General features: G+C 31.5%; 1 protein-coding gene across 1 annotated transcript; it reads right to left on the bottom strand.

Annotated features, from left to right (window-relative positions):
- Positions 1-1,110: 1,110 nt before the first annotated feature.
- LOC149565930 (peroxidase 4-like) lies at positions 1,111-5,346 on the bottom strand. The gene is made up of 4 exons (XM_089819406.1): positions 5,081-5,346; positions 3,422-3,604; positions 2,165-2,330; positions 1,111-1,841 (listed from the first exon to the last, which is right to left on the bottom strand). The coding sequence occupies exons 1-4, from the start codon at positions 5,282-5,284 to the stop codon at positions 1,453-1,455; spliced, it is 942 nt and encodes a 313-aa protein (XP_089675532.1). The 5' UTR covers positions 5,285-5,346; the 3' UTR covers positions 1,111-1,452.
- Positions 5,347-16,943: the final 11,597 nt, after the last annotated feature.

The raw sequence follows: 16,943 nt of genomic DNA, 5'->3' as shown, positions 1-16,943 counted from the left end.
TGGTGTTTTGAAACTAGATTATAGTTGTGCATGACTATATACTAGTAGTTGGGAGCAACTTGAGGAAGTCTTACTTCTCTATGACCTATTTTCAAAGTATAGTTTCTACATAATGTTTCCTTCAATTGTCACATTAAGTGGGGGTGTTGGAGTTAATGGTCCAACAACATTAAATAAATAATTGTTGTTCATATGGCAAACATTGTTTGAGTTGTTCGTAACACAAGTTCAGTTTAGGTGTGAGTCAAAGAGTTTTAGTTTGAATCATTTTCTAGTTATAGATGTGTTTGAGTTGGGTGTCCATAAGTTTCAGTTAGTTGTCAAGTTTATGTGTGTGTTGTCAATCATGAGGTAGTTTGTTGTTAATCTAATTAGCAATCATTTAGGAATGGTAATGGATCAAGCTATTGTATAAATTTGCATCTATTATTTTATTATTCTTCATAAGTATATTGAAATCATTATAATAAATAATTGAGTCAATTTAATGATATTACTATAAGGGTTAGGAATGTGATAAGGTCGGGTCATCCCTTATAGTGTTGGGACTTGCATTTAGCAAAACTTGGTCCTTGGCAGGCTCTTTGTGAGTCAATCAACTTCACCAATAGACCAAGGGCCTTTTGAAGATATTACTATTATTTTGGTGAAAATGTGTGGAAAAATTTTACTAGTCATATTAGTGTAAGCTCAAAAACAATGTAGAGATGACAATTCTATGATCCCAATGATTTTGATACAATACCAATTTCAATTTTTATACTTAAAAATTGAATTACATTTGAAAGAATTAATTATTTGTAAAGATTTTGCTAATATTATTTGTAACAATATCTTTTAAGTTTGATTGGTTCGCCTGATCCATCTCTCTTCCTTTTTTTCTTTTTTTCGTCATGTATTTCAATGTTTTGTAGATTCTTAATACAAAATCATTTGAATAATGCTAATTCTTCAATAGATCCCTTTAGACGAATGTGATCAATACATATGGCGAACTTACAAACTCCCTTCGATGATTTCTCATGATAAATAAGATAGAAATTAATAAAACTAAAAGAAAAATACATAGCAAATAAGAGAAAAAAGGGATTGAGACGGAGTCAAGGAAACTTACCAAACCAATTAAAATTAGCTGTATACAACTTTTCATATAACGAAAGCTCTTGCCATATAAATGTCACACATCTTACTAATTTTTTTCACAGGGACACTTGTGCAGAGTATAAAGCACATTCAACATTTCATCCAAATTCTTGGACTAATCTAAAAAGCCAAGCTTATTCCCTTGACAAATCAAATTCTTTGACTATTCTAAGAAGCCAAGCTTATTACCTTGACAAATTAATAGAATACATATGAGAGATCAAAATGGCTCATTGAACACTTGTAACATATTGCCTTATTGCAATAGTAAACAAATTAATAATGATTTAATAAACCCAAAATATAAACTTAATTTGATTTCCTGCAATTCTTTCTGATTTCTCCACTACTACCAGTGAGAGGATTGATGTTTCCCATATTAACCATGGCAGCTGCAAAGTCATTGAAGAAGGTGCTCTGACTGGTAGAATATGTAGTCACTAGAGAATCAGTAGAGCCTCCATTGAATAGCTCTTGGTCAGAGTGGAGAAGTCCTTTCTTTTTTCTCAGATTTTTGTAATAGTTGTTGTCAAAGACAGTGGGAGAAACATTGTCCATGGGTGCTAAATTTCTGTTGCCTGATTTGCTAGAGGGACAGTTTGCTTGCAATGACTTGGCATAGGTTGAATCAATATTAGTGTCATTGTATATTCTGCCTCTAAACACTGTACAACGAGCTTGGCCTATTGTATGAGCACCTGAAATGGTTATAAAATATCACACATAATTAGAAGAGCAATCACATTCAATGATCTATTATTAAAATGAAATATTTGTATCGCATTCAATGATCTATTATTAAAATAAAATATTTATATCACATTCAATGATCTATTATTAAAATGAAATATTTGTATTTTTCTTGTATATTCTTTTGACTAATCATAAATTACAGAGTATGATTCATCAATACTAGATCATAAAGTGTGGTTTGAAAGTAAATTCAAATTTAAAATCAATAACATTAACAATATGAATTATAAAAATTTAATGTCAAATTAATTAGAAATATCTGGTTTACCTGAAAGAGCCACCATGTCCTTGGTAGAAAGTCCTTGAGCTTGAAACTTGGAAGTTAAATTGCCAAGGGTAGAAGTTGGAGCAGGAATGTTATTATTGGCAGCATTAAGACTTGAAGTTTTTGAGTCCCTTCTCCCAAGAGGTACGGTCCATGTTGGTCCTCCTAGCTGTAATTAGACATTAGAGAGTGAATTCAATAAGATATACACAAAGGGAAAAAAATTAAAATAATTTGTTAAAATGATTCAATGGAATTTAGTAATTTATATCTTGAATTAATTAAAAATTGTAATATATTTGTGTATAAGAATATAAATATAATAATTGTTTAATATATATTATTTAAAAACATAAATATATATACAATTATAAAGATATTATTTATTATATTGTTTGAATTTCTTTTAGTGAAACTGAAAAGTGTTGAATAATTGTAAAGAATCTTCATAAATTGTTGTCTATAAATCTAGACAATTTTACTCAAAATTATCCATAATTCTTAACATTCAACTAATTAAAACCTCTATTTTGTAAAAAGATAGATAATAAACTGATGTTATCAACCACTAGATAAGATCCCAAAGACAAAAGATGGCCGCCACAAACAAAAATAACATAAAAGAAAAATTTACGTAATGTTAGAAAAAGCTGTTCAACAACCATATGATAATGATAATCACCATGTGATTATAATTGTGACCCAATACTTTATTAAACATTCATTACAATTCTGGATAAGGATAAGGTGCTGACAAGACATGATATTATTCACGTAAAGGAAGTGGGTACAAATAGATAGAATACCCATTATAAGCTAACAAAATAAAAAAGACAATCCGGAAGGTCTTGTTATGAACAGATAAACTCATTAAACAGCATCATGTCAAAGACTCATAAAAGTTACATGCCATGTGACTGAGGTAAGCTCTCACCAAAAAGCAAAGAAACTTGTTAAAATGGAAACATCATGTATACTTATTTAGGAGACATGATGGACACTTTTAAATGACTTTTAATGATGGTTGGTCAAAGCTAACCTTCTTCTAGAATAACTTGTTTCTTGAATTTTATTATCTTAAGTTATTTTTTAATAATCATTTAACTAAAAATATATTCTTAATTTCTTCTTCTTGAATCTTTTAAGCTGTTTATTAGAAAACATGAAATGTATGATTATATCTATAAATTATTAATGTACACAGTCTATGTATAGATTTTCTATAATAATAATTAATCTAATAAAATTTTAGTTTCTCACTTGTACAACAGAATCACGAGCTGCCACAGCCAAAATATCAGCACAAGAAACAATCCCAGAGCAAGCTGCCTCCACCTGGCTCTTTATATCATCTATGACATTGAAACCTCTGGCAGAATGTGTGTTAGGCCCTGCTGTCTTTTCCCCTGATGACCCATCCAACAGTATAGATCCATCACAACCCTGTGTTCAACAAAAATATCATAATTAGACATCACCTTTACGTTCATCCTTGGGGCTATTCTAATCAATTATGCTATCACCTAAAGCTTTAAAAAAAAACATCAAATTTTTCTTTTGCATTTACTTTAAGTTCAACATCTGTATAAAGAAATAGAAAGTAGAAACAAAACTTAGCAGTTATCCTTTGAACTTCCTATCGTGCGGGTGACCAAATGAAATATTGTTTTAACTGTGGTCATTACTATGAAAATAATAATAAGCTAAGGAAACTGAACAACACTTTATGTTAGAATGTGATGTGTACAAGGACATCAGATTCAAATTTGTGGATATTATATGAGAAGTACAATGAAAAGTTAGGAGGAAAAAAGATCTGAATTACTAAAGTTGGTTTAGTAGGAAGGCTGTCCCATAGCCATTCTCAGCCTGACGAACATTAAAAATCTATCTGTCTATCTATCTACCCATCCTACAACAAAACCAGGAAAGAAATCCAAATTTGAACTTTTGGAAGTGACTAATTTGGTAAGTTTAGCGTCAATAATTCGATTAATATACACGTACATAATGTATCTAAGCATTAAATTAGAAATACAAATGATATATTTCACATAAAATGTGTATATTTGTAATAGCATAGTTTTAGGTATAAAGATAAATAAAACTTTATGAGTTTTGTATAGTTTATGTAAAACTTCAAAGATTTTCAAAAGTTAATTGGGTATGTTTTTAGTGATGTTTTAGATCACATGTAGTAGTCTACTGTCAGAAAAAGGAGAATGATTTTCTATAATTCATGTACAATTGAAAAAGTGGTTTCAGAAATTAATTCAAACCACACTCAATGATCTATCATCAGAAAGAGAAGACTGATATTTCATAATTCATATATAGAATTCAAAAGATTACTTCCGAAATTAACTGAATATATTTCTATATTGATATTTTATAATTCAAATATAGAATTCCAAAGATTTCTTTTTCTGAATATATTCTTATATCAAATTCTAACTGTCTATCATCATAAAGAAGAGATTTTCTAAAATTTAAATAGAAATCAAATATCATAAACATCAGCAACAACAACCAAAAACAAAATATACAATTGTATAAACAATCTGAAAGAGTTAAGAACAGCAGATTTCTGCCATCATTCTATAGTCTACCACCCAAATGCAACAAAAATGATCCATCCAACCACCTCAGAAGTGATAAATTCTTGTTTCACTCATCTGATATCTATGTGCAATGAAGATGGCTATGATACTGGCAATTATAACATTATATAGTGATTCACAGTTTCTTCACAAGGCTGTTATATATACTGAGACTGACAAGTTCAGTATGAGACGCCTTTGAGCCAACCAGGGACAAATCAAAAAACCACAATATGTTAGAATTTCATCAAGAAGGGTAGTAGAAGCTATCGAAGCAGCAAATTAGAGTTTAAAAAAATAAAGGAAGAATCTATATTACTTGAGCAAAGCAGTCATGGAAGTGAAGGCGAAGAATAGAGGCACCCAGTCTTTTCTCACTTGCGAGAGCCTTCTTAATCCCAGATTTGATTAAAGAGAGTGCATTGGGACACGACTTATCATAAAATGTTGATGTGAGCTGAGCATTAGCAGAGCCAAAACACAAGGCTACAATAACTACCAAAGTTGCAAGAGAAGAAGCCATTTTTTCTAACTTATTTTGCAACTACTTACACCCACAACTTCAAACTAGTTTGTTCAATCTATGGATTGTAAGGTTTCAACTACAGCCATAATATAGAAGAAGATGATGAGTTGTTGTCTCACCAAATAATATGACATCATCTGATGGGGGGCTTTACCTAGTCACATGGAACGAGTTCATGTTTTTTTGAGTTGTTAATATTGTCTAGGGGACCATTTCAATGAAGGGACGTAGAAGAATAGAACACTACAATCACTATATTTTTTAATTTCTTACACTATTTCTACCCACGTTCTTTGCCTTTGAATGAGTTCAATTGGGTAGCTTTATCATGTAATAGCTGGATTGTCTAGAACTGGGAGCATATGATGTAATCAAATTTGAAATTGTGGGCATACAATCTCATCTAACAAAAGTAAGCATGTTTTCATAGCTAATCATGGAATGTCAAAAGACTGATTTGATAGCTATTCATTGCTTTTAAACCTACCTCCCTGACAGCTCAACTACTAGGATTTTTCTGCAAGTTTGTACGTAAGAAGAGGCCTAGATACCTAGTGAAGCATCTTCATTTTAACTAACCACTTGGACCTAAGATTGTACCTTGGGTTGACGGCTCTATCCTGAGTTGGTGAATTATGTTGAGTGATCACTTAAATGATGATGTATTGTGAAATCTATTGGTGTACTTTTAGTCAAAGTTATTGCTCCATAAGTTCTTATATAACAAAGGGGTATATAAGTGGTTTGTTCAATAACTATGTAGTATTATTTAATATATAAAAAATATTAATAAAATTTAGTGTACTTCTAGTCAAGTTTATCAATCTATAAACATTTATATAATAAGGAGTTTGTTAAATGATTATATATTATTTAAATTTATTGTTCTTTTAGTCAAAATTGTTGATCTATATGTTTCTATTAAACAATAGTTGATTTCATATTTAAATTAAATGTTTGACATAATGTTCTTATTATAATTCTTTGATTAGAAATATCCTTGTTAAATTTATTCTACGAGGTTTCTACCAATATACTTGTATTATTGTGATTGGACTCTTGTGATCTCTAAAGTTATGTCTTTCAATATAATTATGTAATTATCTTTATGCCCTATATTGTTAAATAAGATGAGGCTTTTCATGATTTTTAATTTTGTTTTAAATTATATTAACTCATATATTCTATAATTTCAAGATGGCTTAAATTATCAATATTGAGTTTTGTGCATTCAGTTGGCCCTTTTATTTTGTTTTTATGAACAATTTAAATGACCTATCAATAGAGCATCATTATGTTAGTTGTAGCACTTGGTTTGACCTATTTGGCATATAAACTTACTCTTTCTAGAACCCCGTATTAGTCATTTCACCCTCTAAGAACTTCGACCTTTACCATTTGTACGTTATTAAATCATTTTTCACTATCAAGTAGATTCAATCACATGACCTAGATTTGGACTAGTTAGTGTGGCTTTGCCTAGTCTTCCAATTTCAAGTTCAGACTAGGTAGTGTGGCTTTATCTAGTCATCCAAATTCAAATTCACCTTTCCACATGTCATAATTGACCATTTCAAAAATTGTCATAGCTTATTAGCATCTACTTGATGGTCATCAACGTACACAAGGACAAATCCAAATCAAAAGTATTAAAAAAACTAGATCTCTTCACCACAATAACTTGCCAACTCTTACATTCTTTATTCATATAGCTCGATTGTCATTTTTATAATTGTGTATGCCTTTCTAGGAGCTTGATAACCATCAAGCAAAGTTGAACTTATCTCAAATAAAGTCTTATTCTTCTTTCAAGAAAAACATAATTTTGAAATAGAAGCAAAAGATATATATGTGGTCATGGTGTATATAAGATCATGATGCAAGTATACTTAAAATCAATTAAATGATGCAATTCAATCTATAGTAGCAATTGTTTTAATACAAGATTATTCAAACTCGCTAATTAGGGATCTACCTACATCTGAACTCTAATTTCAACTATATTGTCACAATATTTTAGCCACTTAACGAAGATGTCAACCTTACATTGTGTGTGTGTGTGTGTACTTTTTCTGTAAATATTTGATTCAAAATAGCCAAATATCTATATCTATTTTGTTATTGATTTATTTTATCATTCCAATTAGATCTGAAATTAAGATGCTATGAAGGAGAGCATTTATTAGTATTTGGTATAGTAGGATAGCTTTAACAATCAAAATTCATTAATAAATACATGATTTGTAACTCTCAAATTTCTAGTCTAATTTTCTATTTTATTGAATTTCAATTGGATCTAGATTGACGATAGTATGGCGGTGAAAACTTATTAGTTTTTGGTGCAGTAGAATAGCTATAGCAATCAAAATTTGCTAACATATTTAAATGACTATTATTGACATTAAATTTTTCTAACCAATTAAAATTATATGAGCTATTGGGGAATCTATACTTGTCTTTATAACAAAACATAAGAGAAGTGAACATTGTCTAATTTAAAGTATTCAACATAATACTAATCTTTCAACATATAATATGGTGAACAATGCTTGGTTGGATCACTCACCAAATTATAAGATCACATTGGAAGATCCAAAACTTTGTTAAAAAAGGAAATCTAATTAGCACAAGATAGGGTGCCAATTCATGATCTTCAAAATGTAGGATTTTAGATTGGTCTTCCTTTCCCTAAGAGAAGGAAGCATACATGTTATGAAAAGGAGAATTTGATCTATGAAAGCAAGTGCTAAAGAGAGATGGGAGCAATGCTCTCACCTTGAGGGCTAGTAAAGGACAAATTTCAGAGCTATGATAACCTATCGAAAGATTGTCAAAATTTGAAACTTTTAGATTTAAGATGTTGAAACCTAAGTTTTCTAACTATGAAAGTTATAGAACTCTAGGTATACGTTAAAATTGAGGTATAGGTCAAAATAGGCCAACATAAGTTTGACCTATACCATGAGGTGCCAAAACTGCAGGGTTATGTTATGTATCTTAATTTGGTTCTATGTTTTTGCAAATCCAAATTTGTAGCTCTGATGTCTGCACCTACACATGAGAAAAATGATAAATTATTTTGGGGAGAGGGGCATCCCTTGGTCAAGCCCATGTGTAGGAATTAACCTTGAAATGTAATTGAAAGTGCATGAGGAAATGTAATCTAGATTTAAAACATAAATTACCTTATACTTCAATGATGTAATGATGCTTTGGAGATTATCACAAGTATTGATACGATAGCTTGGACTCCACAAAAGTAGGAAATCATGAAATTAAACCAAACCCTTATTGATGAATTTTGTAATTTTTCATAATGTTTGATTGTATAAGAAAGGAAGGAAGATGACTTGAATGGATAAATGTATATCTCTTTCCTTGATTGCAAACTCCTTTGTTTGACCTCCAATGGGGGAAAGAAACTATATCTATGGAAGGAAATGCCTTAGATGCATGATGAGAATGTTGGATTGAAGACTTAAAATGCTAGATGGCTTCCTTGAACTTGAATGCTTGACGGGCTTGAATGCTTTCACTAATGGATACTTTCTTGCTTACTTGCTTGCTTGAAATCCTTCATTGTGCAATTACTTACTTGCTTGAGTATGGAGAGATTGAGATTGCCCGAGTGGATGTCATGTGAAAATGAGGGAAGAGGCCTCCTTTTATAGTAATGTTGGAGTCCAAATTTGTAAAGGTTGACTACACTAGGAAGGAAACTAAAATGAATTTAGATCAGGCTTAGAGCCCACTCAAATTCACCTCCAAGCTATAGGTCGAACTAGGTTAGACCTATACCCAAAATGGAAAATTTTGAGAAATAGTCTCTGGATCCAAGAAGTGTTAGGAGATTGTGGGAGGATTCAAGAAGATAAGTGGGAAAATCAATCATGAATGCATCTAATCTTGAAATTACCAAAATGGGGCCTACTAGGTCCTAGAGGAAAGATAAAGTATGTAAATGGATTGATAATTAGGGAATTTTACACAGAAGTTAGAACCATTCTCATGTTTTGAACAAATAATATTGATTTGGAGGATGAAAAAGAGCTAGAAGGACATGAAATCAATGAGGGAAACTATGAATGCTAAAAAGAAACTAAAAAAATGAGTGCCCAACAAGGGTGTTTACTTTTTAGGACATACACTACTTACTTCTAAAATATAGTTATAATGTTATTTTAAATCTATATATAATATCTAATATAAACTTAGACAATTCTTTTATAGATCATTAAGATTTAATTCTAAAATCTAACTATTAAGCTAAAAAATTAGTCTTAAAAAATTGCATGAACAATCATTTATCTAATGTTATTTATTGAACATGTTTTCTTTAGTTGTTTAACATCAAGGATATGCAATATCAAATTTCTCTTGACAAAACACATGCAAGTAAAGCTAATTTCAAATATATTGTAATGATAATGACTAGGTGCTAATTGAAACTTGTTTTCTCCTTATAATGGTGATAGTTGCCAGTCTTGCAGTTTGCCTTTTATTTTGGACTCAATTTGACCTCTTTGTTTCTAATGTGATAACTAATGTTTAAAATGGCATATTTTGTGTGTTGAAGTTAGAAAATAACATGAACTAGTTTGGTTCCTTTTCACTTATTTACAATGTCCAAACTCTATACTTAGTTGTTCTAATTCTCAATCAAGGCAAGGTTGTAATATGCAGAGAATCCTTAGATCAATTATCCAAATCATAAAAATAATTTTGAAACAACTAAAAATCAAATTAAAAAAATTTGAACTCTATTATTTTACTCATTTTTAATTATAAAATCAATTAAATATTCAAAAAGTAAAGCCAACATCAAATTAAAATTAAGATCCAACTATATGTCAATAAGAGTTTTGTGTTCGTGACATTGAAAAAGTTTGTAAAGAACCCACAAGAATCTAAGCTTCCACATTGGTCAATAAGAGTTTGGTGTGCTCGTGAAATTGAAAAAGTTTGTAAAAAACCTACAAGAATATAAGCTTCCACATTGCTACTATGAAAGTGGAATTTACCCTATCAAATTTGAAAAATTAATACCCCTCATAACTATACTCTTAGTCAAATAATCCAACTATTTTTTATAATTTTTAAAAATTGATTATCTAAATTATTATATGTAATTATTATCTAAGTACTATTTTTAAAATTGTACACCCTATTAACATTTAATAAAAATATACCTCGTTATTGATGAATAGTCAAATTAAAGAATTATTGTAAGAATAACGTATCTAATGTCGGCTAGTCAAATTTGTGGTTGTTTAAAAACACACATGGAAACGATTACAGTTTACATGCTTCCAAAGCAAACTTCACTTTTGGTCCCTACAACTTAATGATTAAAAACTTGGAATATACCTTCTGCTTTATACTTGAATTTTCCTTCCATTACGTTTTTTAAAAATAAATCAAAGATATAATTATCTCACATCATAACAAAATTACATATTTTATATATCTAATATAGAAATAATAATAATAATATATATTCATTTTTAAAAAGTTATTTTAGTTATATTATTTATTATACTTTAATTTAAAAATATATATTTAAAACAACTTTATTGTTTAGTGAACTATGTTTATTTACTTCAAAGTTATTTTATTTAGTGACCTATTTATATTTATTTAATAGGATTTATATTTATTTTATTTCGTTAAGCTTTATATCAAATAAAAGAAGGGTGAAATTTTATTCAAACATAAAGAAATACAGAGTAAGGGTGTCAAACAACTTTATCAAGATCCACTGAATGATCTAATTGATGGGACAAGCCCAAAGGTAGTTGAACCTTATCAACAATGCTCCAATTATGCATATGATCAGAAGCCCACTTCGCCAAACAATGCAACATTATTCCACTCCTTGAGAATATGAGTGAAAGTAACAAACTCCAAAGAAGCACACAAATTATTGATTTGGTCAACAATCAAAGCTAACTTCCACTTGACAACCTCAAAATGTTATTGATTTAATAGGTGTATCAACACTTATCAGTCAGACTCACAAATAAGCCTATTCCAACCACGGTTATAGGCACGCTTCACAATATACAATATAGCTATCACCTCCATTAGGTTGTCAGTGTGTTGGCCTTTATAAATTGAAAATACAAACTAAAATCCCCCTTACTATCTCTACCAACTCCACCAATACTAAGAGGATCTACATTTCCCTTCAAAAACTCAACTGTGTTTATTTTAAGAGCACCCAACAAAGGTGCACTCCACTTCCCCACCCTATTTATCTTTCACAATGGGTGTCTACATTTCTTTCCAAGAAGTTTTCCTCGTGAGAGATGGATATTTAGGCGATTATAGAAAATAGCCTTCCTGTGATCCATGGGCTCGTTAGTGTCATATTTTGTAGAAATGATTTGCCCCAAAGAATGGAGGATTTTCCACCATAAGTGAGGAACCTCCAAAAACTCATCCTGAAAAATATGATGGTTCCTCTCCAACCAAACATGCTAAATAATGAAGGAGGGTCTAAGATTGTAGGCAATTTGAAGAAAATAAGTATTCACAAGAGCCTTACCCCATCATGCAAAGAACTCAAGCAACGAGGAAACATGCCAACATGATTTGTTCCACACATTCCACCATGAATGCCAAATATGTATAGTGAAGGAGCATTGGAAAAATAGATGAGAGATGTTTTCTTCACTAGTTTGCCACAGAACACACATCAACGGTCCCTGAAAGCCATGCTTGCATAAACTATCCCACATAAGGAACCAACTATGAACCACCAACCACATGAAGAAATTGTATTTGGGCCAAGAAGACTTGTACTCGACTTGCTTCCACTAAGACACCTAAATATCCCCCAAAGTCTGACGCAGAAGCTCAACATATCCTACAGGCACATAAAATTTCCCAAACAAATCAATGCTAGATCCTAGGTGAGAACATCATTCCCAACCAAAGCAATACACTCTTAAGACTACAAAATCTAAACCACCTCGTGCATATCTTGGATGAAAGTGCATATTGATGTGGATGAAAGTGCATACAAAAAGTTGAAGACATGCAAAAGATATTCAAGATTTACATAGGACAGTATGCAGACAGAGTATCTAAGAAGCATTTTCTAATGTTTGGATTGTATCTCCTAACAGAGATAGAATCTCGGTGTGCGAAGTTGAATAATGACAATAGAAAACCTAATGATAATGTCACTGAGTGCACAAGGGCTTAGGTCACACATGTGAGAAGTTGTAAAGACTGTGAGCCAACAGCGTTGTATAATTGTGAAATAATTAATTATTTTAATGAGGTCCTATTATAATTAGTTGGGAAAGCCTCAAGGTTGACTCAAGGAGTTATTTTGAGGACACGGTATAAAGGAAGGAAATTTTCCTTGTTTGGTAATATGCACAAAGTGTGAAGTGTGTGAACAAGAGAAAATTATTTGGCAAACACAAGTAAGCAATCCAAGGGATTATTGGATGCAAAGTTGGTGATTTGGTAAGAAGATCAGAAGAGGTAGTCTAGTTGACAGGACAAAGGAAGTACAACTACAATTCATTCTATTATTCTGCAAGGAATAATATAGAGACCAGCTGAATAGTGAGTTATATGGTCTTGCCTCTAAAGTTGTTTGGACAGTAGGTCCATTTGCCTTCTACAACTCCTAATAGGATTGGCATAACTCCTAATACGGTTGGAATCTCCTAATAGGGATTCAAAGCCTCCTAATAGGAACTGAATGTACTGAATGTATTTCATTGACTCCTAATAAGGTCCATCCTCTAACAAGGAACATTTATATTAGTACATCATTTTGTGGGTACCATCCCCACCGAGGTTTTCCCTCTGATCAAGGGTTTCCCTAGTTAACATATCTGGTTTTAGTGTGTATGAATATCTTGTTATGGTTACTGATTATATTGCTCACATGGTTAAGGATTATCAAGGTTGATAATTGCTATAATAGTTGGATAATTGATCCACCCCCTCTCAGTTATATTGAATGACTTTACTTTCTAGCAATTGGTATCAGAGCCTTAGGTCCTTGAAGAGGAAGTCTAACAACTTTGGGAGATCAATGGCAGGTCACCTCAAAAAAGAAAGTCCTAAGTTTGATGGAGTTAACTAAGACAACTGGAAAGAAAAGATGAAAACTCATTTGATATGTATGGGTCTAAGATATTGGATTTTGACAAAGAATGACAAGAAGGCTGTGGAAGAAAGCAAGCTTGAGGAATGCAATGAAGATGAAAGAGATCTGTTTATGTGCAATATGTGAGCCAAAGAAGCATTACTGATAGTTGTTCTTGAAAATGAATATAGTCAGGTAAGATCTTTGGAAACATCTTATAAAATTTGGAAGGCTTTAGAAAATAATTTTGAAGGAAATAAGGATGCTAAAAGAGTAAGACTACAAAATTGGATATGTTTGTTTCAAGATGCTAAAATGCCAGAAGATGAATCTGTGAGAAGCTTTATTGGTAGGATATTTGAGAATGTTATAGGATTTAAGTCTTGTGACGGATTTAAAGAAGATGAGATTGTATGGAAGGTTCTGAAAACTTTGACACCACCATTCAAAAAAGTAGCACAGATGATTCAACTTTTGATACCCTATACTGAGAAGTTGACTTGGGAGACTTCTCTTGGAAGATTGGAAGCAACAGAATCAAGCTTGAGGTAGTCTGGAGAATTGACAAGAGTAGAGACAATTTTTAGTGCATTAAGTGTTCGTCCTTTTTTCATAACAAGTGCAAGCACCAATAAAGACTATGCTAGCCATAGTAGATCCAAATTTGAAGAAGACGAGAAAATTGAAGAAGGAAAATGACCCTATTTGTGAGGAGAAAACTAGATGGTAAGAAAATTTTCAAATGTTGGACTTGTGATGAATTTGGTCATTATGCTTCTAAGTGTCCGAAAAGAGAATATATATATATATATAAAAGAGAAACTTCAAACCTAGAAGACCTAGAGATTATTTGTATGCAAATGAAGATGATGAATCAGAGGAAAGAGTTAAGAGTAAAAGTGATGATGAGTTAGGATTTGTGGCTATAAAAGAAGAGAGTTTTGAAATTTATATTGTAGAATAAAATGACCTAGTTTCTCAAGTTGAAAAGAAATCTAATTCGATTATAGATAGTGGATGTTCACATCATATGATTAGTGATATGAACAAGTTTATTAAGTTCAGAAATCATGATGGAGGAATTGTTAGAGTGGGAAATAATGCAACTTGTCACATCAGATGGATATGATCTATTACTTTTGATGAAAAGACTAATATTGATGATGTTTATTTTTTTGATGGATTAAAGCATAACTTGTTGAGTTTTGGATAGTTGGTTGATAAAGGTTATCGGTTATAGTTTACAAAGAAGATACACATAATAAAAGATAAGGATGGTAAGCTAATTGGAATAGGTACAAGATCCAGAGGTAATGTGTTTCAATTGAATCCTACTGAGATGACTTGTCTGGTTGCAAAAGTGGATAATAGTTGGTTGTGGTATAGAAGGTTTTTTCATATAAACTTTGATAACATTGTGAAGGCTAGTAGTACATTTGTAGTCAAAGATTTGCCTAGAAGCATGAAGCCTACTAATGTCATTTGCAAAGAATGTATCATGGCTAAGAAAATGAAGGTTTCATTTCCCAACAAGAAGTTCACTACTACAGAGAAGTTGGAGATTGTTCATTCAAACTTTAGTGGCCCTACTCAAACAGGAGGATTCTAAAGAGAAAAGTATTTTATGATTTTCGTTGATGATTTCACTAGAATGATGTGCATAGCATTTCTTAAAGAAAAATTTAAGGCATTTGTAAAGTTTAAGATATTTAAAAATAGAGTTGAGAATGAATCTGGTGTAAAGATTGAATGTTTGAGATCAAAATAGAGGAGGAGAGTTTACTTCTAGAGAGTTTAACATGTTTTGTGAAGAAAATGGAATCAAGAGACAATTATCATCACCCAAGACTCCTGAGCAAAATGGGATAGTAGAAAGAAAGAACATATATGTATAAGAGGCAACAATAGCAATGATGTTTGAGAATGATGTATCTAATACATTTTGGAGGGAAGCAATCAATACAACTGTATATACCATGAACAAAGTGCAAATCAGAAAAGGTACAAACAAGACTCCTTATGAATTATGGTTTGGTCATACACCCACAATAAAGTATTTCAAAAAAATTGGAAATAAATCTTACATAAAGAGAGATGATGATATTGGTAAGTTTGATCCAAGAAGCAATGAAGGTATGTTCCTTGGTTATTCTTTGAAAAGAAAAGCTTATAGATGCTTTAATCATAGAACTAAGACAATTATTCAGTGCGCAAATGTGAAAGTAGATAAAAAGTTTGGAGTTAAAGAGAGAATGTTGGATTATAATTCTGATAATGAGGATGATAATCCTAAATCTATTAGAGATAATGTTGAAGTTTTCTTTGAGACTAACAATGGCTTGTAGAATGATGTACAAATTGTTGAGAAAAGAGGAGACCAAAGAACTGAACCAAGAGAGGAGTTAAGAGTTGAGTTGGCAACTCCTACGCCAAACATGAATTTGGCAAAGAATCACCCATAGAGAAGATTATTGGAAGTAAAGAAAAAGGAGTAATGACAAGAAACAAAGTACATGAGGCATTATGTTTTATTTCTTGAGTTGAACCTAAGATCGTAGATGAGGCATGTAAGGATGATCGTTGGATTCAAGCAATGAAGGAAGAACTAGATCAAATTGTGAAGAATGAGACATGGGAATTGGTTCTTAGGCCTAAAGACAAGAATGTTCTAGGAACTAAATGGGTATTCAGAAACAAGACGAATGAACAAGGTGAAGTTGAGAGGATCAAAGCTAAATTGGTATGCAAAGGATATTCACAGCAAGAAGGTATAGAGTATGAAGAAACATGTGCCCCTATAGCCAGAATGGAAGCAACAAGAATGTTCTTGGCTTATACTACAAATAAGAAGTTTAAAGTGTTTTAGATGGATGTTAAGTCAACCTTTTTGAATGGAGAACTTGAAGAAGAGGTTTACATTAAGAAGCTTGAAGGATTTCCTTTGACAGAAGAAAAGGACATGGTGTGTAGATTGAAGAAAGCACTATATGGTCTAAAGAAAGCACCCATAAGATGGTATCTTGGACAAGTATTTGGAAAAATTAGGATTTGTCAAAGGTACAAAAAATAGCAACTTGTATTTGAAAGAAACTAAAAATGGTTTGTTGATCATTGTGATATTTGTTGATGACAATGAACAAAGTGATAAGTTTTCTAAAGAGATGAAGAACGAGTTTGAGATCAGTACGATTGGTGAGATGAAGTTTTTCTTGGGTTTATATACTGTGTAAAATAGAGATCGCATTTTCATATCACAAGCTAAGTACTTGAAAGACTTGTTGAAAATATTTGGTTTGGAAGATTGTAAACATGTTGGTACACCTATGATAGCTGATCACAAGTTATCTAGCAAAGATGAGACACCTATAGTTGAGCAAAAGAAGTACAAATATATGATTGGAGGTTTGCAATATCTGACTCACACTAGACCATATATAGAAAATGCAGTTAGGATAGTAGAAAAATTTCAAGTTGATCCTAAGGAATCTCATGATGCAGTAGTAAAGAGGATATGTAGATATTTGAAGGGTACACCTGATTATA

This window comes from Cupressus sempervirens, chromosome 3 (genome assembly GCF_028749045.1).
Source record: "Cupressus sempervirens isolate cs-2001-9-10 chromosome 3, ASM2874904v1, whole genome shotgun sequence".
Lineage (NCBI taxonomy): Eukaryota > Viridiplantae > Streptophyta > Pinopsida > Cupressales > Cupressaceae > Cupressus > Cupressus sempervirens.
The sequence above is the reverse complement of the archived record's forward strand: the minus strand, read 5'-3'. Positions and strand labels throughout refer to the sequence as shown.

Excerpts from the sequence above, each read along its gene's own strand:
- LOC149565930 (XM_089819406.1), bottom strand. The coding sequence starts at position 5,284 with ATGGCTTCTTCTCTTGCAACTTTGGTAGTTATTGTAGCCTTGTGTTTT. Across the intron at positions 3,605-5,080 it reads TCCATGACTGCTTTGCTCAA|GGTTGTGATGGATCTATACT; the intron begins GTAATATAGATT and ends TGTTGAACACAG. Across the intron at positions 1,842-2,164 it reads GGACATGGTGGCTCTTTCAG|GTGCTCATACAATAGGCCAA; the intron begins GTAAACCAGATA and ends TAACCATTTCAG.